The following is a 26701-nucleotide window of genomic DNA, read 5'->3' as shown; positions in this document are numbered from 1 at the left end:
GTGTGTGTGTGTGTGTGTGTGTGTGTGTGTGTGTGTGTGTGTGTGTGTGTGTAGGGATAGATAGATAGATAGGCCTTTCAATGAGATCTGAGGAGTCAATAGTAAGGATATGGTTAATGTGTAAATCCAACTTCCATTACATTTAGGAAGGTTTCAAGAAAGAAAAGATACTGAAGCTGTGTTTAGGAAAACAAAATAACTGTTAGTTTAGTCAAAGAGGAAAACCTATTCGATACGGAGAAAAATAGGCCAGAGGTATGATGAAATGGGATAGCCCCAGAGGAAGATGGACACCTAGTATTTTACTATTCCTACCCAAGGGATCTGGGATATTTTCTACTTCAAAGATCATACACTTGATGTTTTCCTTTACATTCTCTCTTACCTCATCAGCAAATTCAACTTGCTAATTAAATTGAAAAAAATATTTTAGCTTGTGAGAGAATCATAACCATACACAGGATTGGCAAATTTGTCATTCCATTTGGACAATTTCTAATTTTTTGCCACCATGAAAGGAGCTGCTATAAATATTTTTATACAAATTGGTCCGTTCTCCCTGTACCCCTTTTAAAAAAAATTTTCTTTGGGATACAAGCCTAGTAGTGATATTGTTGGATCAATGGTTTTGTAGCCCTTTGGGCAGAGTTCCAAATTGCTCCCTGGAATGTTTGAATCAGTTCATAACTCTACCAATGATGTATTAATGCCCCAATTTTCCCACATTCCCTCCAGCATTTGTTGTTTTCCTTTTCAATCATATTAGCCAGTCTGATAGGTGTGGGGTGGCACTTCAGAGTTGTTTAAATTACATTTCTCTAATCAGTACTGATTTAGAGCATTTTTTCATCTGACTATAGTTAGCTTTGATTTCTTCTGAAAACTGTCTATTCATATTCTCTGATCATTTATCAGTTGGGAAATGACTTGTCTTATAAATATGACCTAGTTCTCTATGTTTTGGGGAAATGAGGTCTTGATCAGAGACACTAAAAATTTTATTTCTCAACTTTATGTTTTCCTTCTAATCTTGGCTGAATTGGTTTTGTTTGTGCAAAAACTTTTTAATTAAATATAATCAAATTTATCCATTTTTACATCTTGTGATGCTGTCTCTTATTTAGTCATAAATTTTTCCCTTATCCATAGATCTGACAGGTAAATGATTACATGCTCCCCTAATTTGCTATGGTACCCCCTTTATGTCTAAAACATATAGCCATTTTGACCTTATCTTGGTATATGGTGTAAGATTTTGATCTATACCTAGTTTCTGCCGAACTCTTTTCCATTTTCCCAGCAATTTTTGTTAAATAGTGAGTTTTTTATCCCCAAAACTTGGGTCTTTGGGTTTAATACTAGGTTTATTTACTACTGTGTATTGTATACCTAATCTATTCAACTGAGCTACCACTCTTAGTCAGAACCAGATTGTTTTGATGATTACCACTTCATAATACAATTTGAGATCTGGTAGGACTAGACCACCTTCTTTCACATTTTTTCCCCATTAATTGCCTTGATATTCTTGACTCTTTGTTCTTCCAGATGAATTTTGTTATTTTTTCCAGCTCTTTAAAATAATTTTTTTTGGTAGTTTGATTGGAGTGACATTGAATAAGTACATTTTTTAGGTAGAATTGACATTTTCATTATATTGGCTTGACCTACCCAAGAGCAATTGGTATCTTTTCAGTTGTTTAGTTCTGACTTTATTCATGTGAAAAGTGTTTTGTCATTGTGTTCATATAGTTCCTTGGTTTGTTTTAGCAGGTAGACTCCTAAGTATTTTATATTATCTACTGTTATTTTTAAATGGAATATCACTTTCTATCTCTTGCTGCTGGACTTTGTTGGTAATATATAGAAATGCTGATGATTTATGAGGGTTTATTTTATATCCCACAACTTTGCTAATGTTGATTATATCAACTAGTTTTTTAGTTGTTTCTCTAGTTATACCATCATATCATCTGCAAAGAGTGATAGTTTTGCTTCCTTGTTGCCTATTTTAATTCTTTCAATTTCTTTTTCTTCTCTTATTGCTATAACTAGTATGTCTAGTACATTATTAAATAATAGGGGTGAAAATGGAAATCCTTGTTTTACCCCTGATCTTATTGGGAAGGCTTCTAGCTTATTAGGGATGCTATTTCTAATACTGTAGTTTACAAGCCTTATGATTATGAGTTTATATCAATTAGTCAGGCTTAATTAGTTTCTAGTCTGGAGTATTAATAAAGTGTTACGATAAGATATTTTGTATAAACTATCCCCCAAAAGTCTGTAATGTACCCTTCCACCAGAGGTCTAACTCATAGCTCCCAGTTGCTAGAATTCTTTTCTTTTCTCTTTCAGGGGATATTCATCAAGTTCCCCTTGGCACAGTATAACTGCTGTGCTGGACTTCTTGCAGAATGTAAAAGCTGCTTTCCCTGGTTGTGTCTAAGCTTTTCTTGGTCCCCAAATGCAGACCCTGAGTAAGCTATTCCAGGGATTCTGCTAGACCTAGAAGTTAAAACAAAAACAAAACTCTGTGTCCTTCGAATTTCACAAGACCTTCCTCCAGTCAAGGTGCAAAAGGGAAGATACCACAACTATGGCTGGGGACTTGCTGTTCTCTCATCTCCAACATCAAGTCCTCTCTCAGGGGCTTGCCTGAAAGGCTTCCACCACTAAAGCTGTCAGGTGCTTACAGCCTCCATTCCAAACTAGTTCACATGGCCTGGCCAAGCTCCTTTAATCAATCAGAACATCCCTCTGGTTAATTTATCTGATGAATTTAGTCAGCATGATCAGATTGTTGGCTACTTTGGGGAGGGGGTGGGGTGTGGAGTAATTTGATTGACTAAACTTAATAGACCCCAACCTTACACTTTATACCCACAGTGCCTAAAACACTAACTTGCCCATAGTAGGTGCTTAATAAGTGTTGAATTATGGTATTTGGAAGGTTTCTTTATTTTTTTTCACAGTAAGTTAGCAAAGTTAGAGTATGTTTCAGACAATGAAATATTAGGAGATAATGATTTTAAGACAGTATAGGATCACTTGGTGGGTTTAGATGACAATTGAAAACTACCAAAATGAAATATTTTAGCTTCTGGAATTTTGTGTGTGTGTGTGTGTGTGTGTGTGTGCGCGCGCACACGCGTGTATTGAGTTGTGCTGAATCAGAGACTTTCAGTAATCAGAGAGTATCTTTTGTGCCTGAATTTACACTGCAGAAATACACAAATTAAATGACTAAGTGTGATAGAGTACAAATCTCTCATTTACTGCATGTCAAATAGATGAGGTTCCAATAGTTCCCATCTTCTGGAATGATGCATAAATGAGCAAAAGACTGAGAAATAGAGAAGCCAATGAAAAGAACTTTTGAAGCCAAATCATTCCATTCTGGCTGTGCTGGGTGTGATAGATTAGAAGCAAATGACAAAAAGCCCTTCAAGCTATCCATTTTATAGTAAGGGATTAATGATAAATACAAGGCTTCACCTGACATCATACCTGGCATGTTATATGACTTTCCCTAGCTCTTAAAACATTTGTCTTTACTAGATAACCAGGAAACATTGTCGCATTGGGCAGTGGACTTAATGTGATCTATCACTACAGATAGTATCTAAAAGCTGAGTAATTTGGTGGAACAACAGAATGAATATCTCCTTTGTTCCATATTATGGATTGTAAAGACTGTGAGTTAGTAAGCTGTAGTGGGAAAAGCCCTGGATTTTTATCAAGAGGGGCTTAGTTCAAGTCTTAGATTTGTGATTAACTACCTTGTGTGACTTCCTTAATACCACAGTAATCTTAAGCTGAGAAAGTGCCAAGGTTAGCAATTCCACAGGGAAGTGCTGACACCATTCTGTTGGATTAGCACTAACCAGGCCCAAGGGTCCACCAGAGTCCACAGGCCTACCATGCTATTGTCATACAGCCAGAGAAGTTTGACACCAAAGACCCTATCTCATTTCCACCTTTGAGAGCCAACAAGCAGCCATTGGGCATATTAACCCTTTCTTCAGAATAATCATCCTCTTATGAAGCAGCTTAGTTCATTGGCTTTTTTCCAGGACATCAGTATGAATCCCAGGCCAGTTGTGTTTCATTAACATTTGAGGAAGGTAGTTGGTTGTTGAGCAAACTGAGAACTAACTTTATAACAGAAAGTAAGGTTTATACTTAAAGTTCAGGTGTGGTTTGAAAATGCCTTTATTCTCCCATCAACTAGAAGACCTGGAACAATTGTTAGTGATAACTTATTTAAAGTATCAGAACATATATGAATTCTCTGTTAATTCTCCAGCTTAAAAATGTGAGACTTCTAACCGATTTGTTAGAAGGCTTTTATCTTTGTTAATAGAGATTTTTAAAATTAAGTTTTTGTCCATTGCAGATAAAATGCTGTGCCTGAATGCCCTAAAAGGCATCCACTTACATATAATTTGGGACTGTTATGATTTCATTAATCATTAACACATGTCATCATCTGCAGAATAATGTAACTTATAATACATAGGGTCAGTGATATGGACTAGACCTGCAATTTTATTGGTATAGGAAACTCCCAAATGAGGAAATTCTCTCAATACCAAAAATAGCAATATTTTAAAATTCTAAATAATTAATAATTCAAGTGTTTTCTTTCGTAAGATTGTAGCACTTATATTTCTAAAATGATTAAAGCTTAAAACTGAATTAAGATTTTGGAGATACCCCATATACACACTTATACAGATGTGTTATGTATGTGTGTATATATGTGTATGTGAATATACACACGTATATAACACTTGTGATGAGGTATAGTGCCAATGCGATATTTCTAGCACCCATGATTATGATAAAGATCATGACTAATTCCTGCGTTGCACTCAATCACAAACTATAACAAACTCTCCATATAGAGAACAGAAGCAAAGCATATATTTAGACACCAGAAACCAAATCCCAAAACCAGTAAGTTGAATCCATCATAGTAGTAAAGAAGTTAACAAGTCATAACAACACAGAGAGCCACAGCATCCTTTAAGTTTCCCACAAACCAACATAAGATCAATACTCACCAACCTCTCCATCTCCTTGCCTGAGTGTCCTCTCTCTCCCATCGGCTAGCTAGCTCTGACTCCCAGCTTCCTATGGGCTCTGCTCCACCCTTTAGCAAATTCCTCCCACCACAGGCTCCATGTGACTACATTCAGCCTATTAGGAGGCAGAGTTTACTTTCAAAGCAGGGAAGGTCTTCAAATACCCCCTAGGCCTATTAAGGGACTGGGAAGATCTTCAAATTCCCATTCCCATTAAACGGGGCTTATTATCACTTAACAACTATTTAACCACTTGAGAAAGAATCAATAAATATTGTAGATTTTCTGAAGAATTTTTTTTCAATAATAGGGAAGTAGAAAGAAAGGGGATATGTGAGGGAGTCTCTTACATGTGCCCTTGGTTCTCACATTTGTAAGTCTGAACTTTAAAGGAAACCCAAATGATAAGAATCTATTTTCCCAAACTATAGAAATAAGTAATGAGGCCAGAAGGTAGTGGTATAAAAAAATACTTTCATAGACAATAAGAGTAACTATAGATAAATAGAAAAGGTCACTCCTTCCTTGTTTCAGCAGATAATTAGAATAAGCCAGAAATGAGATTTGAGGTGAGATATAAGGCCACAGAGCTTAAAAAGGAAAAGAATTTTGCCTTCATGTCATTAAAGGTCATTTGGAAGCTTAGTAGATAAAGAAGGGGTTACTCCTTTTTAGGTCTGTTGCTTTTTAATAATACATGTTAAGTGCTTGGCAAACCTTAAAAGACAATATAAAAGTAAGTAATTACTACTGCTACTGTTGAGTTTTGGGGTTTAGGGGTGCTCAGGACCCCAAAATACTGACATGCCAAGTTCTGCCAAATGAATTCAACCCAAGTCTCCTCTCAACCAAATTAAAACAAAATTTATTAAAGATTCACCATATTGGGTAGAGTCTTATGGAGTCAAAGCATTTGTGATGCTTGTATTGACAAGCAGGGCCAGAACAGTCTGACTCAGACAGAGTCTGAGCTAAATTGGAATCTCAGCTCCTTCATGGAGGCAAGATGGATCTTATATAGAGAAAGATTGTGGGAGGGATCTAGGGGTGGTCTAGAAGAGAGGTGCAGGGAGGGTCTTGAGGAGAAGTCTAAGGAGGATCTTGATGGGACTGAGGACAGATTCCTGGAACCAAGAGAATGGGATTTTGATGGGATCAAGGGTGGGAAACAGCAAGAGGCAGAACAGACAGTGGAGGTCTAGGCTACTTTAAGAATAACAGATTTGGTCAGGGATATTTTGATAGGATCAAGTGTAAGAGGTAGCTGAATGCTACCTGGAGATAACAGATAATGAAGGGCTAGTTTAGGTTAAGGGTAACCGGGATTCAGTCATAGTGATAATGGAAGGCTTATGACCTCAGGCTAATGCCAGATCAAGTGGTAAGATTCAAGGGATTTCCCAGATCCTATATCCCATCACTACTACTACTACTACTACTACTGTTTCTAACTGCTGCTGCTACTACTACCACCACTGTTCTCAATTTTCCTTTCCTCTAACATGAAAGATTTTTAGGGAAGAAACGTATATCATTTAATTCTCTGCTTATAACTTCACACTATCTCTTCTGCCCTTGCCCCACTAAAATGGACATTACCCAGCTGCGTTACTATATCCTTTCATCAGAAACCAGAAAACTCTTTTAATGTAAAGATGGAGGAAATTCTGTAATTTATTGGTTATATTTGTTGTCTTCCACTTGTTTGAGAATTTTTTCTTTTCTAGTTATATCTTTATGGAGGGCAAGATTTTATGTGCAATCAGATTTTGTTAATCATCTAGAAAATTAAAAACAACTCTTACCTTTACATCTTCATTGTGCTGTTTGCAACAATTTCTCTGGAAAAAACTTCCAACCTCTTATTTTTAACTCATTTATCTACTCTTATTCATTATCCTAATTACAGAGAAATACAACCACATGTTCTATTCGATTTTGAAAGAACTCAGCTGGCCCAGGCAATTAAAAACTAATGTACAACTCACAATTTTAGTTTAGTTTTCAGCTTAATTGATTGCTCATACAACTGACGAACAACTGAAAAACAAAAACTGTTTCTTCTCCTTTCCTTTTGTTTGTCCAGTAGATACTTTATGCATAGGAAAGCCTGCTCTGAAACTCCAGAAAGTGCTCTTCTGGCTGCCTCTCCCCTGTCCACATTGTCCCTGTTCATGAAAGTCTTTTTTAGGTTTTGCCTCTCCTGTGAAACCTCCCCTATCACTCCAACCCACATTGGCATCTTTTCTCTAAACTCTGTTAGCACGTCTGGTCTATTTGATGCAATTCACCACTTCAATAGTGATGGCTTCTCTTGTTACCTAATTACCTCCTGTGAATAAATCTTGCCTTTTTACCCAGGTTAGAAAGAAACTCCTTGAGAAAAAGGACCAGGTTGCCCATGTCTCTGATATTCCCAGTAACCTAACATGAGTACCAACCACATAGTAACTGTTCAGTAAATACTGACTTTTATTATGATCTCTTTTCCTCTCCCTCCATAGGTCTCCATGGCATATAGCTCATTTCATATTGCTTAGGAGACATGTTTGTCTTCTCAGTAAAATAGAAACATAATTGTATTTAACCTTTGCCCGGTTTAAAAGCTGGTAAAACGGATATATGACCAGTGTATTACAAAGCATCAAAATAACGTCTTTCTCTTCTAAAGCATATTCAATTAGTCAATTTTCCTACATAAGACTTCGTGACATCAAAGTGATGATGCTTTTCCTAGTGTTTCTAGCCCTTTCTATTATACCATTACCTAACATTTCATATATAACTATACCATTTATCCTTTCTACTAGTTGATTTTTATTAAAAGTAAGTTCTTTACTGGTACAAAGAGAAATAAGCAGAATCATGAGAACAGTTTATACAATGACAACAATATTGCAGAGATAATCAACTCAGAAAGGTTTTGTAATCTTGACGAACACAGGGAACAAACATAATTCCAAAGTACTCATGATGAGGCATGCTTTCCCTCTCCAGATAGAAAGTTGGTGAACACAGAGTACAGATTGAAGCCTATTTTCTTTTATTTCTTCTTCTCCTCCTCCTCCTTTTTGGATAAGGCTAAAGGGGGAATTTGTTTTGCATGACTACATATTTGTAATGTGTTTTGTTTTTCTTGCCTTCTCAATAGGTGGGAGTGGAAGGAAGGAAAGAATTTAGAACTGAAAATAAAATTGAGTTAAAAAGAGGAAAAAGCCAATTCATCTACTTAATATGCTTTTTTCTTTAATTACCAGTGTCATCATTACAACAGTTTTATACCTCTCAGATGCCCTTCGTAAGAATTTCTTAAATGAAAACTTTGATTATAAGGTAAGTATTTATTTAAATGTTTGTGCGATATTATATTTCTTCCTTTGTATGCTACTAAAATAAATATATTGTTACTGCTTTTAGCTAAAAACCCTAACTAAAAAGTTTTGAGGGGTTTTTCCTTAATAATTGAAGTCCTATAGCAGTAAGCTCTTAAACTGCTTAAGTAGCCAGGCTCTGTAATGCCAACTACTAGGTGGGAGGGAGGCTAGAGGATCACTTTAGCTTGGGATTTCTGAACTACTGTGAGTTATGCTTATATAATTATCTGCACCAAGTTTGACATCACTATGGCACACTCCAAGGAACAAGGGGTCACTGATGTGGGGCAAGCTGACCCAAACTGAAAATGGAACAAATCAAAGCTCCAATAACCATTGGTAGTAGGACCTGGATCATCAGTAGCCCTTTTACTTTCAGTCTGGGCAAGATGAGGAGACCAAACCTTAAAACAAAACCAAAAAACTTGGGAAAGAAAATACAATAGAAGCAAAATAGTTTCAGTTAACTTTAAAAAAAATATTAGGTTTTTAGTGCTACTTTCTCTTGTCCTCCAAATCATGTGAGTGAAAGTCCAGAGGGATGTTATTAGAAGACTCATAATATTATTATTTTAATAGGACTTGGTGAAGAAAGGTTAAAAAAAAGTGGATGAAACCTATATAGCCTTCCCCTCTCACATTTCGTATTCAAGATAAATCAGACTATGCTTATTTGGATGCACATGTAACTTTTCTTTCAGTTCTTAATTTTTGGGGGTTATATGCAATAGGCTCCTTGGATCAAAGGGGAGACTTTATTTAATGTAATTCCAAATTTCTTTCCACAGTGGTTGGACAAATGTGTCTGTCCTTCTGTAACCCCTAAAGTTTTGGTTTTTTCCATCTTTTGTTGTCTTTTCCAATTTTTTATATGTGAGGTTTTGATAGCAATCTGGTGTATTATATAGTTGTTATTCTTCTGGGGAATTTTTTTCTTAATATCATTTTGCCACTTAACAATAGCAATTTCAAAAGGGTATTTTTATAAGTCCATCCCAAAATTAAACAAGAATGAATTCATCTTTCTGGTATCTCAGTCTCCTTGAAAATACTTGAAAATGCATGTAGTGATATACAAATAATTGGATGGTTGATACAGATCAAATCAGACACAACATGAACTTTCAAGGAGACATTGCAGCATTTACATATCCTTTTTTTCCTTTAGATCTGGGATTCCTACTTTTACCTCGCTGTCATTTTCATAAACCAGTTATGTCTGCAGTTGGAGATGTTCACACCTTCCAAAAAGAAAAAAGTTCTGGAAAAGTAAGTACCAGTGTTGGCTCAGGTGATAAATAATGGGCTATTAAAGACATATTCTTCAGATTGCTGGAAATTCATGAATGCTCTAAATGACCTCAACAGCTTTTTATCCCATGGGAAAAACTTTTGAGTTTTAGGATAAAAATATAATTGTTTTTCAAATATATGAAAGACTAAATGGCTTTTGATATCTTTTCCGGTTCTGAGATTCTGTGGTGAACTACGGAGGGGTAAAACTGAAAATAATAGGAAAAATGATAAACAAATTTATCTTTAGATTTTAATGATTTGGGTTTATTTGCATAAGATTTTCAGTCATTTCCATGTTTCAGAATGATCTCAAATTTGGGATATAAAGCAAATAAACTTAAGAAACTGAGTGTGTGACTTAATTGGGAGATACTCAGATATACTGTGTGTGACTTGACATTAGTTGGTAGAAATGTATGACCTAATTCAGAATAATTTAATATTGGGGCAGAGTTAAGATGGAAGAGTAGAAACAGGACTTCTGCGGGGCTCCCACTTCCACCTCCTCAAATTCATGTAAAAGGTGACTCTGAACAAACTTTGGAGCTACAGAACCCAAAAATGGCAAAGAGGAGCCAACCTCCCACTGAGGACAGCCCAGCAGGCTGGCAAGAAGCGACCAGCGTGGCGTGTTGGGAGTTGAGCCCAACCCTACATAAGCCATAGGTTTTAGCCTCAGGGTGGCCACAATAAACCACAGGCTAGAGGGACTTCATATCACTAGCAGCTGAGGCAGTTTCCAGAATTATCAAGCCATAGATGCTAAGGAAAAAGTGAGAGGTCAATGCAGTGTGGACTTTATAAACCAGGAGTTTGGGAGTGTGGTCAGGCCTTTACCCCCTGGAGGGAAAAGTGGCTGAGGCACAGTGGCCATACAGCCACTGCCAAGTGGTTGCTTCAGAGCTCCTGGTCTACAGATTGTAGGGGGACCAAACAACCAGTCTGAGGGGTAATCACTCTTGCTTTAACCTTCTTGGATCTGGATCACTGTCTGGGGTGCCTGACTAGTGTGCCAGAGTGTGTGGAGGCTTCACAGAGGGCACCTAAATAATAGCTCCAGCAGCTGCGAACACCTCAGCAATTTGGGACAAAGCTCCCCTTTCTTGTAGCAGAGTTCTACAGTGGCAAAAAGTTCAAAAGTCAAGTAACTGAGTGGCAACATAAGCAAGCAAAGGAAGCAAAGCAAGCAGAGCAGTCCGACATTAGACTCCTATTTTGGGGACAAAAAGGATCAAAGCATGGAACAGAAGGAAGACAGGGAAATCACAACTCCTGTACCAAAAGCTTCCAAGAAAAATATGAGCTGGTTACAGGCCATAGAGGAGCTTAAAAAGGATTTTGAAAACCAAATAAGAGAAGTGGAGGAAAAATTGGGAAGAGAAATGAGAATGATGCAAGAAAATTACAAAATGAGAGTCAACAACCTGACTTAATAACATCTTAAAAAATAGACTAGCTAACAATGAGAAGAGTGCCTTAAAAAGCCAAATTTGCCAGATAGAAAAAGAATCTCAAAAGCTCACTGAAGAGAATCATTCCTTCAGAATTAGACTGGAGCAAATGGAAGCTAGTGACTTTATGAGAAATCAAGATACTATTAAACAGAGCCAAACAAATGAAAAAATAAAAGGCAGTGTGAAATATCTCATTGGAAAAACCACTAACCTGGAAAATAGATCCAGGAGAGATCATTTAAAAATTATTGGACTTACTTGAAAGCCATGATCAAAAAAAGAACCTAGAAATCATCCTTCAAGGAAAATTTCCCTGATGTTTTAGAAACAGAGGGCAAAATAGAGGTAGAAAGAATCCATAGGTCACCTCCTGAAAAAGGTCCCCAAAAGAAAACTACTAGGAATATTATAGCCAGGTTCTGGAATTCCCAGATTAAGGAGAAAATATTACAAGCAGCCAGGAAGAAACAATTTGAATATTGTGGAAACACAATCAAGATAACACAGGTTCTGGCAGCTTCTATACTGAGGGATCAAAGGGTTTGGAATGTGATATTCCAGAGGTCAAAGGAGCTGGGATTAAAACCAAGAATCACCTACCCAGCAAAACTGAGTATCTTGTTTCAGGGGAAAATATGGTCATTCAATGGAATAGAGGACTTTAAAGCATTGTTGATGAAAAAACCAGAGTTGAATAGAAATTTGACATTCAGATACAAGAAGGCAGAGAAGCATGAGAAGGTAAACAGGGAAAAGAAATCATAAGGAACTTATCAGAGTTGAACTACTTATATTCCTACATGGAAAAACAATAATTATAATTTATGAAACTTTTCTCAGTATGAGAATAGTTAAAGGGAATAGAAATTTATGTCTATATAGGAGGGTATATGGGCATATGAATATATATGTGAGTATGTATATATATGTACAGGTATACATAGAGGGTACAGGACCAGTTGAATAGGAAGGGATGATACTTAAAAGGTGAAATTAAGAGGTGAGAGAAGAACATAATGGGAGGAAATGGGGAGAGAGATTGGGGTGAACTATCTCATATAGAAGAGGCAAGGGAAAACTGTTACCAGGGAGGGAAAGAACAGGAAGGCAAAAGGGAATGAATCAACCTTATTCTCAATGAATTTAGCTTAGGGAATGAATGACATACACACTAAATAGGGTATCTCACCCTACAGGAGAGTAGGGAGGAAGGGAATGAGAGGGTGCATGATGGAAGAGAGGGCAGGCTGGGGGGAAGGGATGTTGGAAGCACCCACTTTTGAAAAGGGACAGGATCAAAGTAGAGAATAGAACAAGTAGGAGGTGGGATGGGATGGAGGGGAAATATAGTGAGTCTTTCACAATATATACACAATGTAAATGTTTTGCATAGCTACACATGTACAACCTATATTGAATTGCCTATCTTCCCAGTAAGGGTGGGTGATGACACAGATAGGGAAAAAAATCTGTAATTCAAAGTTTTAAAATCAAATGTTCAACATATATATATATATATATATATATATATATATATATATATATATAATTATCATTATTATTTTACACATAACTGGGAAATAAGATATATAGGCACTGGGGCATAGAGATCCACCATGCCCTACAGGAAAGTTGGAGGGGGTATGTGGGAAGATATAGGAGAGAACAGATTGGGGGAGGGGATATTCAGTGGGATCACTGTTTTCGGGTGGTGGGTAGGGAAAAATGGGGAGAAAATTTGTAACTCAAAATCTTGTGGAAATGAATGATGTCAACTATAAAAAAACTACAAAAATTTAAAAAATTTTAAAAAAGAATAATATAAAGTGACTTCTGATTGTTTCACTATTTGTGAGACTTTATTTAATCTTAAATTTGTTCATTTTCAGATATGGTGATATGCGAGTAACAATGGGTTGTGAAATCTTTAGCATGTGGCAAAATTTAGGTAAGTAATGAAAAATAAACCGTTTTCATCATGCAGGTGATAAGTGTGCTTTTAATCATAGTGACAATGAGGAAAAGCAATATCCATAAGACAAAATTTGGAAAGAGACAGTTGTCAGTAAAAATATCCACAGAAATTCTTCAATATGATGAGATTTGCAACTAATTTTTCTGCAGTCCTTTTAAAAAAAATTATTAGAACTATGACTAAGGTGGGTTGCTTTGTTCTAAGGCACCAATATTCAGGGAACATACTTTCTGCCATTGGTAGTCCTCTAGATTGCTATTTCTTCATTTTACAATCCTTGCCTGCTTCTGTTCCATATAGTGTAACTGTCTATTCTCCCTTATTTAGCTTCGGGCTACCCCTCACCCCAGGCTCCCATCACACCTGTAGTTGTTCCATTGTTTCAGTCCTGTATAATTCTTCATGACCCCATTTGGGATTTTCTTGGCAAAGATACTCGATTGGTTTGCCATTTCCTTCTCCAGTTTATTTTACAGATGAGGAAACTGAGGCAAAAAGGACTAAGTGACTTGCCTAGAGTCACACAGCAAGTAAGGATCTGAGGCCAGATTTGAACTCAGATCTTCCTGATTCCAGACTTGGCTCTCAGTCCACTACGCCACCAAGTTGCCCGTAAGAAACTTTAAAAAAAAATCATAGGGGCAGAGTCGGTTCATTTTCAATCCCTTTCTCCAAGCATTTGATGTTCAGTTATTCAGTTATGTCCAGCACTTTGTGACCCTATGGACCATATTGCCTATGGGGCTTTCCTTGGCAAAGATACTGTAGTGCTTTGCCATTTCCTTCTCCAGTGAATTAAGGCAAAGAGAGGTTAAGTAAGTCTCCCAGGATCACACAGCTATTAAGTGTCTAAGGTGAGATTTGAACTAAGGTCTTCCTGACTCTAAGCCTAGAACTCTACCTACTGAGCCACCAGCTGCTTCCTATCCCACTGTACCTGACTTCAAATGTCTTGTACAAAAGCTACCCATGAGATGATAAAGATAAAGTAAAAAGGGGAGGAATAACAATAATTATTATAATAATGAGTAATGATAAGTAGCTAACTTAGTTTTGCAAACTACATGTTATCTAATTTAATTCATACAAATACCCCAGGAGATAAACAGTATTTTTATCCTCATTTTTCAGGCAAGGAAACTGACACTGGAAGAGGTTAAGTGACTTGCCCAGGGTCACATAGCTAGTAAGTGTCAGAGGTAGTATTCAAACCCAGGTCTTCCAGACTCCAAGTCCAGTGCACTATTAGCTGAGTTAGCCAGCTGCCTCAAAATTCCAAGATCTTTCTGTACTTCAAGGTAGCTTTCCCCAGCTTCTATCCTAGGCAGTAACCATGCCGGTGGCAATATACTAGATTCTCTGACATTGTAGGGTCTCTATCTCCCCATCAACATAGTGCAATGATTCAGAACATCACCTCCCCATGAAATATTACACCCTAAATTTCAAGACCTTTCCTTAATCCCACCCCTTCCTCACAGCTGAATTTTTTCTGGTTCCCAGGATACTTAGATATAATCCTGAAAAATACAATAATCTTTGTATTTTGATAATTAATTGATAATAAATATTAAAATTGCTCCTTGTTTCAAGAAAATAAGACTTTATTTCTCTTTATTTACTGACTTAGATAACTGTTCAGTTTCTTTAAGAACCCCAGATATAAGCTACAAATTCTCTAAAGTTCAGTGTGAGCCTCATAAAGTATTAACTTTGAGCATCATTATTCTGGAAAACTTTATTCCTTTAAGCCACATCATAAAGGGTATTACCAAATGATTTTAAAATATCTACAGTTGCTAAGAGACTTTTATTTCAATTTGGTTAATCTTCCCCACCATATAGGGCATATTATTTCTGCAAATTGATAATGCAGACCTGGTCACACTACAAAGAACTAGCATTCAGAAGAGAAATTGTTTTAGAATTTCATTGGCACTAGATCTTCTTTTCTCGACATTTATAACTTATTTAATTTGATCACAATTTTCAGCTATGTAAATTTATATGAAAAACCTGCTCTTTTATCATTTGATTTCTGTGGTTTATTAAAGTGGCTTATCTCTCTGAATTAAACACGTGATAAGTGGAATGTTTTTTCTATTAGCTTTTTTTTTTTAAAGAATATGTTACAGAACCAGGTTTGGACATGTTTCTGTTTACAAAGTAATGGATACCAAACAACACAATAGTTATAAACATCACTCTTGGCTACTTGAGAGTATGGGATATTGGTGATGGGGGTCTGTGTTTCATGAAGCTATAGATATTGATATTCCTTGCATTAGTGGGCTTCCTGATTTTTCTTTCTCCTGTACACAGTAATAAATCTACATCCTAAAGGAATACTCAGTGAAACTGAGGTGTTGTGTACATTCCGGACTTTGGGGTAATTATTAAGTTTAACAAGTCATCTATAGAGACTGCCAAAAGTGATCCTGGGCAATTGAGAAAAATGTCTCTCCTCTCTGGCCGCCATTCTTGTCTCCTGATTAGAATGTAAACTCCTTGAGGGCAGGGGACTGTCTTTGTTTTTGGTATCGGTACTAGCATTTAGCATAGAGCTTAATAAATGATGATTAATAAATGCTTTAACATCCTTCCATTCCTTTATTTCTTCTGTACTTGAGGTGGTATTGTAATGAAGTAACTCCAGAGGTTATAGTTCTTTAGTCTTCTGTAGTAGAAGTTTATTGTATTTTCTTGGCTTTTTTCTGACTTTCATTAGAGAACCTATTTCAATGAAATGAAGACCCTGAGTTCCACAGGGTTGTAAATTTGAGCTGTTTGTGGGTAGAACCATGCTGAATCTGACTCATGGTATGGTGTTCCCAGATCATGAGTAAAGACATCTTTTCCAGTAAAAGCATATCTCCCTAAGTGCTAGGCATTAGTGCCAACTATACACATCTGTGACCCAGCTTCCAAAGTGGTCAGAATAAACCTCAGGGCAAGCTGTGGAATCCGTTCTACTTGCTTGTCATTTGTTTTGTGATGTTAAATGAGTGCAGCTGAAAGCTTTGGCTAAAGAAGATTTAGAGGTTCCTGGCCTCTAAAAAAAGAAAAAGAGTAGATGCTAGTACAGCTCTGTGGTCTTCATCATTGGGTCACGATGCTCAGATTTGTGCTTTGATGCTCTGGCTGTAATGTAATAAATGTTTGCTCAGAACCACCCTAACCCCTAGTTAATATAGAATTTTCACATTCCTAGACTGTAATAATATATAGCTGGTTTAGGAAATGTGATGTAAAGACTCTTGGGGTCATCTAAACATGTAGCCCATGTGCCAATTTGGCCATGTAGGTCTGTAGCATTGTTATAAGGCAAGATAATTTGTTTCCAAGAAGGAAACAAACTGCATACAGAATTGTTCTCCTATTTCACTTCCCTAGGAATATTTGAGAATTTCCTAGTGATAGACAATTCCCTGTGACTATAAAACACAAATTTGGGAAACCTAGGTTTACATTGCTGAGTGTCTTGGTTTCAGCCTCAGGAAGATGGGCCTTATCCTTTCGAGAACGACAAGCAACTAATTAGTCAATTAATAATCAGTCAGTATGCACTTACTAAGGAATTCTCTATGTGCTAGGCGCTGCTAAGTGCTGGGAATTAGGAAAAAGTAGCAAAAATAGCCTTTCACTCCAAGCTTACATTGCCCCATTGGGGGGGAGGGGCGAGAACATTTCTATAAATAAAGGCAAAGGCACCGGTATTTAGGGGGACCATGAAGGGCTTCTTTCAGAAGGTGACATTTCAGTTGATTATTAAAGAAAGTCAGGGATTCCAAGAGGTAGAGGTAAGCAGGGAGTGCATTGAAGATAACCAGTGTAGAATAATGAAGGAGAGAGATCAATGTGTGAGGAACAGCTAGCAGACCAGAAGAGTTGGACCATAGACTGTACAAAGAGGAATGATTTATAAAGAACCTGGAAAGGTAGCAAAGGGTCAGGTTATGAAAAGCTTAACATGTCAAACCAAGAAGGTTGTCTCTGAACCTAGAACTAGTTAATAAGGAATTCATTGAGTGGAAGGATGGGCTAACATGGTCAGACTTAAGCTTTAGGAAAATCGCTTTGACAAAACTGTAGGAAGGTGGATTAGAATGAAGAGATTTGACACAAGGAGATGAATTAAGAGGCTATTGCAAAAGACCAGGCAAGTGGAGATGTACAGTTGATCTAGCATTTTGACTGTATGACTATCAAAGAGATGTTGTGGAGGTAGAAATCACATGATTTGGCAACAGATTGGATATATGGGATAATTGAAAATAGGGAGTTGTGAATAACCTCAAAGTTAGTTAACTAGGAGACATGCCTAGATCCATCTCTAAAACAGTGTCACATCTTCCCTGTATTTAGTGAGTATTTCTGCAAGACTTATTAGCCTGTAAACTTTCTGTGTTTTTTTTTTTTAATTTTCTAATCAGGAGCAGAGGATCATTTATTTAGAGATGGAAGGGATCCTAGGGGCCATCTGGTCTAACTTCCTCAATTTATAGATTAGGAAGTTGAGGCCTAGAAAGTTAAGTGACTTGCCCAATGCAACACAGTTAGTAAGTATGAGAAGTGGGATTAGGTCTTTTGATTCCAAAGCTAGTGTTCTTTCCACTGGACCATGGCATCTTCAAGGTTTTAGTTCATTCTTTGGTTGTTACTTAATTTTCCTTATAACTGATACCAAGTCTTTCCTTACCATTAGTCCAGAAAAATAAGTACATTTTAAAAGGTGTTCTTCTTTTAAAAAGGAACATAGAAATGCAATATATCCAGAATTTTGAAGACATCAGTAGGTAGTAAAGGGAATTTTTCCAGGAAAAAAAATGAAAAAAAACATGTTCAATACCTTTCATTAACACTCTTTATAGGCTTAAATATGTCTCTCTGAAGCTACTGAAAATGGGGGCTGTAATCCTAGCTTTGGTAAGGTAGAGTGACTCAGTGAGCCTTTCTTGGAGGGTACTTAATTTAGGAACATAAATATATTTTACATAACCTGGTCTACTCATATTATTCCTATGTTTGCTATATTGTATTTAAAGTGTTGTTTGTTTGGACTGACATTTTGGAGGAACCATAACTTCCTTAGTATAGGTCCTGTCTTCATTGAAACAGCTCATAGCATTTTCACATCTCCATCAAATCTTTTAGATAGTTGTCTATGTGCTTCTCAAAAATTTGCCATAAGAGATCTACCCGAAACCTTTGAACTCTTTTTTTTAATGTATTATCTCTTTTTTTATTTTTTTTAGTTTACATCATTCATTTCTACAAGATTTTAAGTTACAAATTTTCTCCCCTACCCACCACCCCAAAACAGCGATCCCACTGAATATCTCCTTCCCCAATCTGCTATCTCCTATATCTTCCCCCATACTGCCCTCCAACTTTCCAGTAGGGCATGGTGGATCTCTATGCCCCAGTGCCCGTATATCTTATTTCCCAGTTACATGTAAAATAATTTTATATATATGTTTTACACAGTTGATTTTAAAACTTTGAATTCTAGATTCTTTTCCTTCCTCCCTCATCACCCACCCTTACTGGGAAGATAAACAATTCAGTATGGGTTTTACATGTGTAGCTATGCAAAACATTTCCATAGTGGATATATTGTGAAAGACTGACTATATTTCCCTCATCCCATCCCACCCCCAACTTGTTCTGTTCTCTACTTTGATCCTGTCCCTTTTCAAAGGGGGGGGCTTCTAACTTCCCTTGCCCCAAGCCTGCCTTCTGTTCCATCATCCACCCTCTCATCCCCTTCCCCCCTACTCTCCTGTAGGGGGAGATACCCTATTTAGTGTATATGTCATTGCCTCTCTAAGCCAAATTCAATGAGAATAAGGTTGACTCATTTCCTTTTGCCTTCCTGTTCTTCCCCTCCATGGTAACAGTTTTCCCTTGCCCCATCTATATGCGATAATTTGCTCTAATCTGTCTCTCCCCATCTCCTCTCTCCTCTTAATTTCACCTATTAAGTATCATCCCTTCCTATTAAATTGGTCCTTTGCCCTCTGTCTATGTATGCTTGTATACATATATCCACACATTCACTTATGTATTCATACACCCATATACCCTCCTATGTAAACATACATATGTACATATATAGATATAGATATATAGATACACACACATTTCTATTCCCTTCAACTACTCTCATACTGAGAAAAGTTCGATAAGTTACAATTAATGTAGGCATGTAAATAGTTCAGCCTTGATAAGTTCCTTTTGGTTTCTTTTCCCTGTTTACCTTCTCATGCTTCTCTTATTTCTTGTATCTGAGTGTCACATTTTCTATTCAACTCTGGTTTTTTCATCAACAGTGCTTGAAAGTCCTCTATTTCATTGAATGACCACATTTTCCCCTGAAACATGATACTTAGTTTTGCTGGGTAGGTGATTCCTTTGACCTCATGAATATCATATTCCAAGCCGTTTTATCTCTCAGTGTAGAAGCTGCCAAATCCTGTGTTATGCTGATTGTGTTTCCACAATATTCAAATTGTTTCTTCCTGGCTGCTTGTAATATTTTCTCCTTGATCTGGGAATTCTGGAACCTGGCTATAATATTCCTAGGAATTTTCTTTTTGGGATCTTTTTCAGGAGGTGACCTGTGGATTCTTTCAACCTCTATTTTGCCCTCTGGTTCTAAAACATCAGGGCAATTTTCCTTGAGAATTTATTGGAGGATGATTTCTATGTTTTTTTTTTGATCGTGGCTTTCAGGTAGTCAAGTAATTTTTAAATGATCTCTCCTGGATCTATTTTCCAGGTCAGTGGTTTTTCCAATGAGATATTTCACATTGCCTTCTATTTTCTCATTTGTTTGACTCTGTTTAATAGTATCTTGATTTCTCATAAAGTCACTAGCTTCCATTTGCTCCAGTCTAATTCTGAATGAATGATTCTCTTCAGTGAGCTTTTGAGATTCTTTTTCTATCTGGCACATTTGGCTTTTTAAGGCATTCTTCTCCTCATTGGCTTTTTGAGCCTCTTTTTCCATTTGAGTTAGTCTATTTTTTAAGATGTTATTTTTTAAGTCAGGTTGTTGACTCTCATTTCATAATTTTCTTGCATCATTCTCATTTCTCTTCCCAATTTTTCCTCCACTTCTCTTATTTGGTTTTCAAAATCCTTTTTAAGCTCCTCTATGGCCTGTAACCAATTCATATTTTTCTTGGAAGCTTTTGGTGCAGGAGTTGTGATTTTCCTACCTTCTTCCTGTTCCATGCTTTGATCCTTTTTGCCCCCAAAATAGGAGTCTAATGTCAGACTGCTCTGCTTGCTTTGCTTCCTTTGATTGCTCATGTTGCCACTCAGTTACTTGACTTTTGAACTTTTTGCCACAATAGAACTCTGCTACCAAAAAAGGGAGCTTTGTCCCAAATTGCTGGGGTTTTCACAGGTGTTGGAGCTATTAGTTGGGTGCCCTCTGTGAAGCCTCCACACACTCTGGCACACTAGTCAGGCACCCCAGGACCTCCACCCCAGACAGTGATCCAGATCCAAGAAGGTTAAAGCAAGAGTGATTACCCATCAGACTGGTCGCTTGGTCCCCCTACAATCTGCAGGCCAGAAGCTCTGAAGCAGCCGCATGGTGGTGGCTACATGGCCACAGCATCTCAGCCACTTCTCCCTTCAGGGGGTAAAGGCCTGACTGCACTCACAAACTCCCGGTTCACAATGTCCACACTGAACTGATCTTTCACTTTGTCCTTAGCATCTATGGGTTGATAATTCTGGAAAGTGCCATAGCTGCTGGTGATCTGAAGTCACTCTAGCCTGTCGCTGGTTGTGGCCCCCCTGAGGCTAAAACCTCTGGCTTGCACAGGGCTGAGCTTGGCTCCCAACACTCTGTGCTAGCTGCTTCCTGTCGGCCTGTCGGATTGTTTGCAGTGGGAAGTTAGCTTCTCTTGGTCATTTTGTGGATTCTGTAGCTCTAAAGTTTGTTTAGAGTAATTTTTTACATCAATTGGAGGACGGGGGAGCAGGAGCCATGTGGAAGTTCTGTTTCTTCTCCGCCATCTTAACTCCATCCCCCAATCTTTGAATTCTTGCTCTTTTAAGATCCTGGGTATACCAGTATGCCACTTGGCCTAGCCATCTTTTGATTCTCATCCTCATGATATACTCAACCAACTCTCTTTTCCATCAATATACATCTTTAGTAGTATCTCGTGCCAGTTTCTTAATGAAAATTGTCATTAGCATCATGTTGCATCCTGTTTGTGAGCCTGTGTTCCTTTGTTATGCCTAATGGCTTAGGTTTTATGTTATAATTCTTCTGAGATTGTGTGTCCATGATTCAGAGCCATGTGGTATCATTGGGAGAATATTGTTATGACAGAAATAGGCTTGTTGAAACAAGAATTTCAAATTTGCTTGTTGAATTTATTTTTAATTGTTTTTCATTTTTATTATAAATGTGGCTTTATACTGTAGAATTTTAATAAATCTCTCATCTGTCCATTTAAAAAATTTATAAACATATGTATGAGATGAAGAAACATTCTCAAGAATTCAAAGAATATTTTTAGTTTAACAAAAAATAGAGATTAGGATAGTCTCTTTGCTAGGCACAGATTAGTGAAGTATTCCATATGTTTTTTTAAATTTTTTTGTCTTTATTAATTTGTTTGCTTTTAGTTTACAAAAGCATTCCATATTTTTAACAAGTTTATTTGTTGTTCCCTGAATTTGATGTGCTATTTTTTTGAGTTTGTGCCTTTATATAGAATGATCCCCACTCATGGAATGAAATCTTCCCTCATCACTGCTTCTTAACATGATTAGCTTCCTTCAGATCTTCACCATGTATTACATTCTACAGGGAGCATTTCTTGATCTCTCATTATCTCATTCCTTTTCTGTTTATTTATCTGGTAATATCTTGGTTTCCAGGGACTAGCAGGGAGGGTGTTCCTACTTTTTGTGTTAGTAGCCTTAATGCTTTGCATACAGTAGGTATTTAATAAGTGCTTGTTGCATTGAATTGAATAGAAGGAACCATCACTATCCTAGTGAAAAAAAAAAGGAAGTTAAGATAACAGGTTTGTTTGTTTTTTTCCTGAAGTTAGCATGAAGCAGACACTAGTTTGTCGAGCAGAAACAGAAAGCATTCATTTCCTGGAATGGTATCAAGGAATATAAAGGGAGAAAAAAAAACCTTGAAGCTTATTGATTATTATTTTTGCCACATACAACTATCAAATCAGAAATTGGAAATTTTAGTTTCTTTTAACAGTACTAGAAAATCATGTTTTGTATTTTTTCTCTTCAGAAAGAAGAATGGGAAAGATGAGAGAAATGTAGCTTAGTTGTGAGTTTATATATAAATACTGAGTTTAATCATGAAATTCCTATAAGAACTCACTATAGACAATTTTCCAAGCCCCATAATAAAAAAGATCATGTGGATCCCTAGTTCTTTGGAAAGGCAGTTTGGGCATAAAATCTGATTAAAGGCATTTAATTGTGATTTTCCCAGGTTAACAAAATATTCTCATTGAGCATTTTGGGGGGACCTGACCAGTGATTTCATTGACTTAGGGAAGTCTCAGTGAGGAAAATCCCTCTACCAAAGGTGCATATCAGTTCTTCTCTGCAACTTAGAATCTTTGAGAGTTTCTTAGGACAAGAGAAGTTCAGGCCCGTGGCCAGGGTCACACACATCCTCCTTTTCTTTTTTTAAGCCCCAATTTGAGTGTGTCAGAGATGTGACTTAAACCTGCATCTTCCTGATTCCAAAGCTGAATTCCTACTCATTATACCATGTTTCTTCTCTCAACTAAAATATTGTTTAATATTCTGAATTTGTATAAGTTTAAATACTAACATTTTTATTAAAAAATATTTTGTTTCTGTACTTTAGTGTTGTTCTGAAAGTCAAATAGTCATGAAGAGCCAGGTTGTGATTTCCCTTGACTTGTAGATTTCTTCCTCTTCTATTTTGAACTATTTAAACAAAAAGGATGATAAATTTCTTCGTTCTAATTTCTTCATGAGCAAACTAATACCATTTCTTGTGTTCACTATATTTTGAGTCTTTCAAAAGCAAATCAGGACCATAGGAGAATATTCATTCATTTCTTGATCAAAAGTCAGTAAAAGGAAACCCATAAGCAGCAGAGGTAAGGAATCATTATCTTGTTATACAGTAAAATCTCCTGAAGGCATTGCTGGAGTAAAGACTAGTAGGTTGTGCTTAGAGTCAGGAAGACACGAGTTCACACCTTTCTTCATGTAGTCCTGTGTCACTTAATTTCTCTTAGCCTCAGCTTCTTCATATGTAACATGAAAATAACAATAGCACCTACCTCACAGGGATGTTGTGAGGATCAAAACAGGTAACATATAAAGCATATATAACTTTATGAATATATGTATATATATACATAATATATACACATATATATAAACATATAACATATAAAGCTCTGCAAACCTAAAAGTACTCTATGAATTCTATAGAATATTAAACTACCATCTTCCCATGATGTAGTCTTTAGAAATTATTTGGGGGAATGAAGGTCAAATAATGCTATGCAAATATCTTATTTTACATATAAAATTCGTCATTGTAAAAACACTCATAAGCAAATTTTTATCTTTGGGACAAGAAAACTCTTTAAGAAATATGTGGGGAAGGGCGGCTAGGTGGCACAGTGAATAGAGCACTGGCCCCAGAGTCAGGAGGACCTGAATTCAAATGTGGCTTCAGACACTTAACACTTACTAGCCATGTGACCTTGGGCAAGTCACTTAACCCCAATTTCCCTGCCCTCTCCCCTCCAAAAAGGAAAAAAAAAAAGAAATGTGTGGATATTTTGTTTTCCCCAAAACACCCAGTCTTCTAGGGTTTTATATTCCCTTAAATATATAAATTGTGTTTACTACTGTACTAAAATTCATTAGAAATTCTATAAGTACATGTATTTAACATAACTTTAAATAATAGAAATTTATATATTTACATAATGAATTATATATGTAATTTATTATGGACAGATTAATACATTATGTATGCGTACTCAATTTGTTATGAACTTTAAACAGTAACAGAACCAATTTAATTGATATTTCTGACTAAACTTTTTTTTTTAATATGTATCCTTACATTTCCATCTATAGCTATGCTGTGTCTGGTAATGGAAGGGTTAATCATTACTACCAAGGTCTATCCTTTAGCATTTATCTTTCAGCAGGGTTTGTTTGTTCTATTTTCAGATGAAGTAAAATTCTTACTAAATATATAAAGCCAGGCACTTTTTCCCACATTGGCAAACACAGCATCTAGTAACTACTGTAGAAAAATCAATACTTCCCAGGCAGTCTGTTCTGTGCACAAATATAAAACTCAAGGTGGCTGAGTTGCAGGTGTCCTAAATACTAATCCATACTAAATCTATCATGATAACAGAAGTTTGTTTTGTCATTGTCATATTCTACAAAAGGCCCAGAATTGTATTTGTTCCTTAGGAAAGGCTCTGGGATGAGGTCTTCTATGAGAGAACCGTGTTACCAAAGCATGTTTTATAGTCTACTATATTGTAATGTGATGTAATTACGTTAGAATGTAGCCTCCTCACAAATAGGGATTGTTTCTTTCCTTGGATTTCTCCCCCAAGTACCTAGCACAATGCCTAGTTCATTGTAAATGCCTGATAAATGCTTGTGGGTTGATTGAAATTGTTCTAAATTCCTAGTCAGGGATGTGATTTCAGGTTTGGTCCCTGAAAGAAAAGGCCTGTCAACAGAATATCAGCTTGTCAAATTCACACAAGAGCCTCTTGGCAGAGAGACTGAAAAGTGCAACATGGGGTTAGGAAAAAACCACAAATAAATGGAAATTAATCATCTAGTCCCCAAGCAGTATCTATGATGTGCCAGGCACTGTGCTTAGTTTTGGGTGTACAAAAGCAAAACAACCTTGAGGAATTGCCTTTTTATTCAAGGGAAATAAAATATCCACATAGGAGGAAATGCAAAGTAAAACGAGGTATTTTCAATATTGCGTCTAGAAGTTGGAAGGATGAGGAAGGAAAGATCGGAAGAGATGGCATTTGAGCTGAATTTTCAAGGGCATAGGGGATGGTCAGAGACAAAATCCAGAAGGGAGTGTATTCCCTACTTGACAGCCGGCCTCTGCTTTAGAAATATCACTTTGGCATTTACCTGGATAATTGGACAGGGAAGAGACTGGAGACAAGGAGCACAATTAGGAGTCTTTTGCAATACAGTTGAGATGTGACAACTTGAACTATGGTGGTAGCCATGTGAGTGCAGAAAATAGTACAGATGTTAAGATATATAGGGTCAGAGAGAGTTAAGTATCACAAATGATTCTAAGGTTGCATACCTAGATGACTGGGATATAAGATGGTATCCCTAAGAGAAAGAGGGAATTTGGAGTTGGGAGAGACAAAGTAGTAAATTCTGCTTTGGATAGGGTGAGTTTGAGATGCATATGAAAAGCCAAATGGAAATATCCAGTTAGCAATTGGTGATGTGTGACTGGAGCTCTGGAGAAAGACTGGAGCTGGATTTATAGATTTGGGGATATTTGTAGAGGCATCTACATGACAGTTGAACCCCATGGTTCATGAAGTCCCAAAGAAGACAAAGTAGAGGGAAGACAAGAAGATCCAGGACAAATTCTTGGGGTATACCCACATTTACTCAGAGGAACATGAATGATGATCCAGCAAAAGAGACTACAAAGGTGTGGCTAGTTAGAAAAGTAGGAGAAGTAAGGATGAAATGTCATGAAAATCAGAAGAGAGGACTCTTGGAGAAAAGCGTGGTCAATGACCAACAAATAAGTACAGCTCTCTTCTTGTTAATCTGTCATTAATGCCATTGTCCAAATAGTCTTCATAATCCTTTGGCCTGATCATATTCCATTGGTTAAAAACTTTCAGAGACTACCGAAGGTCTACCACATGAAGTATAAATTCCTTAAACTGGCACACAAGGCTCTCCACAACCGGTCGTATTTCACACTACTTCACAGTTCCACAGTCTTGCTCTGCTTTTCCCTGTCTCTGCATTGGTTCCTGCTGCCTCTCATGTTTGGAATAGCCTTCTCCTCGTTCAGTCCTGCCCCCAAATATCCACCTGCTGAAATCCTTTTTTTCCTTTAAGGTCCAATTCAAATGTTAGCTTCTCCATGAAGTCTTTCATGATCCCTCTTGCTGGAAGTAATCTTTTCCTTTTTCAAATTTCTCTGATAAGGTACTTTGTACTTTTCCTCTCTTCATATAATATAATTAATGGACATTTTAACGATTTATATGTATGCTTCATTTCCCCTATTAGCTTTTAAATCTTTTGAAGACAGTGACTGCGTTTTATTCCTTGTATACCAAGTACCTTTCAGAGTGTCCCAGTAGTAGATACTTAATAAATGTTTGCACATTAGAATTTATTTGAATTGAAAAGGAAAATCCAGATGGAAGAGAATAATAGCAAAAGAGTAAATTAAGTCGTATGAGGGGAGATAAG

At 36.8% G+C, this 26701-nt stretch overlaps 1 protein-coding gene across 1 annotated transcript in view; it reads left to right on the top strand.

The window, feature by feature from the left end:
• The window catches only part of DOCK4 (dedicator of cytokinesis 4), a 577420-nt gene that overhangs the window by 470704 nt on the left and 80015 nt on the right, over positions 1-26701 (top strand). The window contains exons 28-30 of the mRNA XM_069107030.1: positions 8348-8423; positions 9633-9733; positions 13104-13162. Of these exons, the coding sequence (XP_068963131.1) occupies positions 8348-8423; positions 9633-9733; positions 13104-13162 (236 nt within the window). The remainder of the gene's footprint in view (positions 1-8347; positions 8424-9632; positions 9734-13103; positions 13163-26701) is intronic.

Source organism: Petaurus breviceps, unplaced genomic scaffold (assembly GCF_028583685.1).
Source record: "Petaurus breviceps papuanus isolate PSGF00001 unplaced genomic scaffold, PetGlider_PUasm1.0 84, whole genome shotgun sequence".
Classification (NCBI taxonomy): Eukaryota; Metazoa; Chordata; class Mammalia; order Diprotodontia; family Petauridae; genus Petaurus; species Petaurus breviceps.
This window is presented reverse-complemented; position numbering and strand designations above follow the sequence as displayed.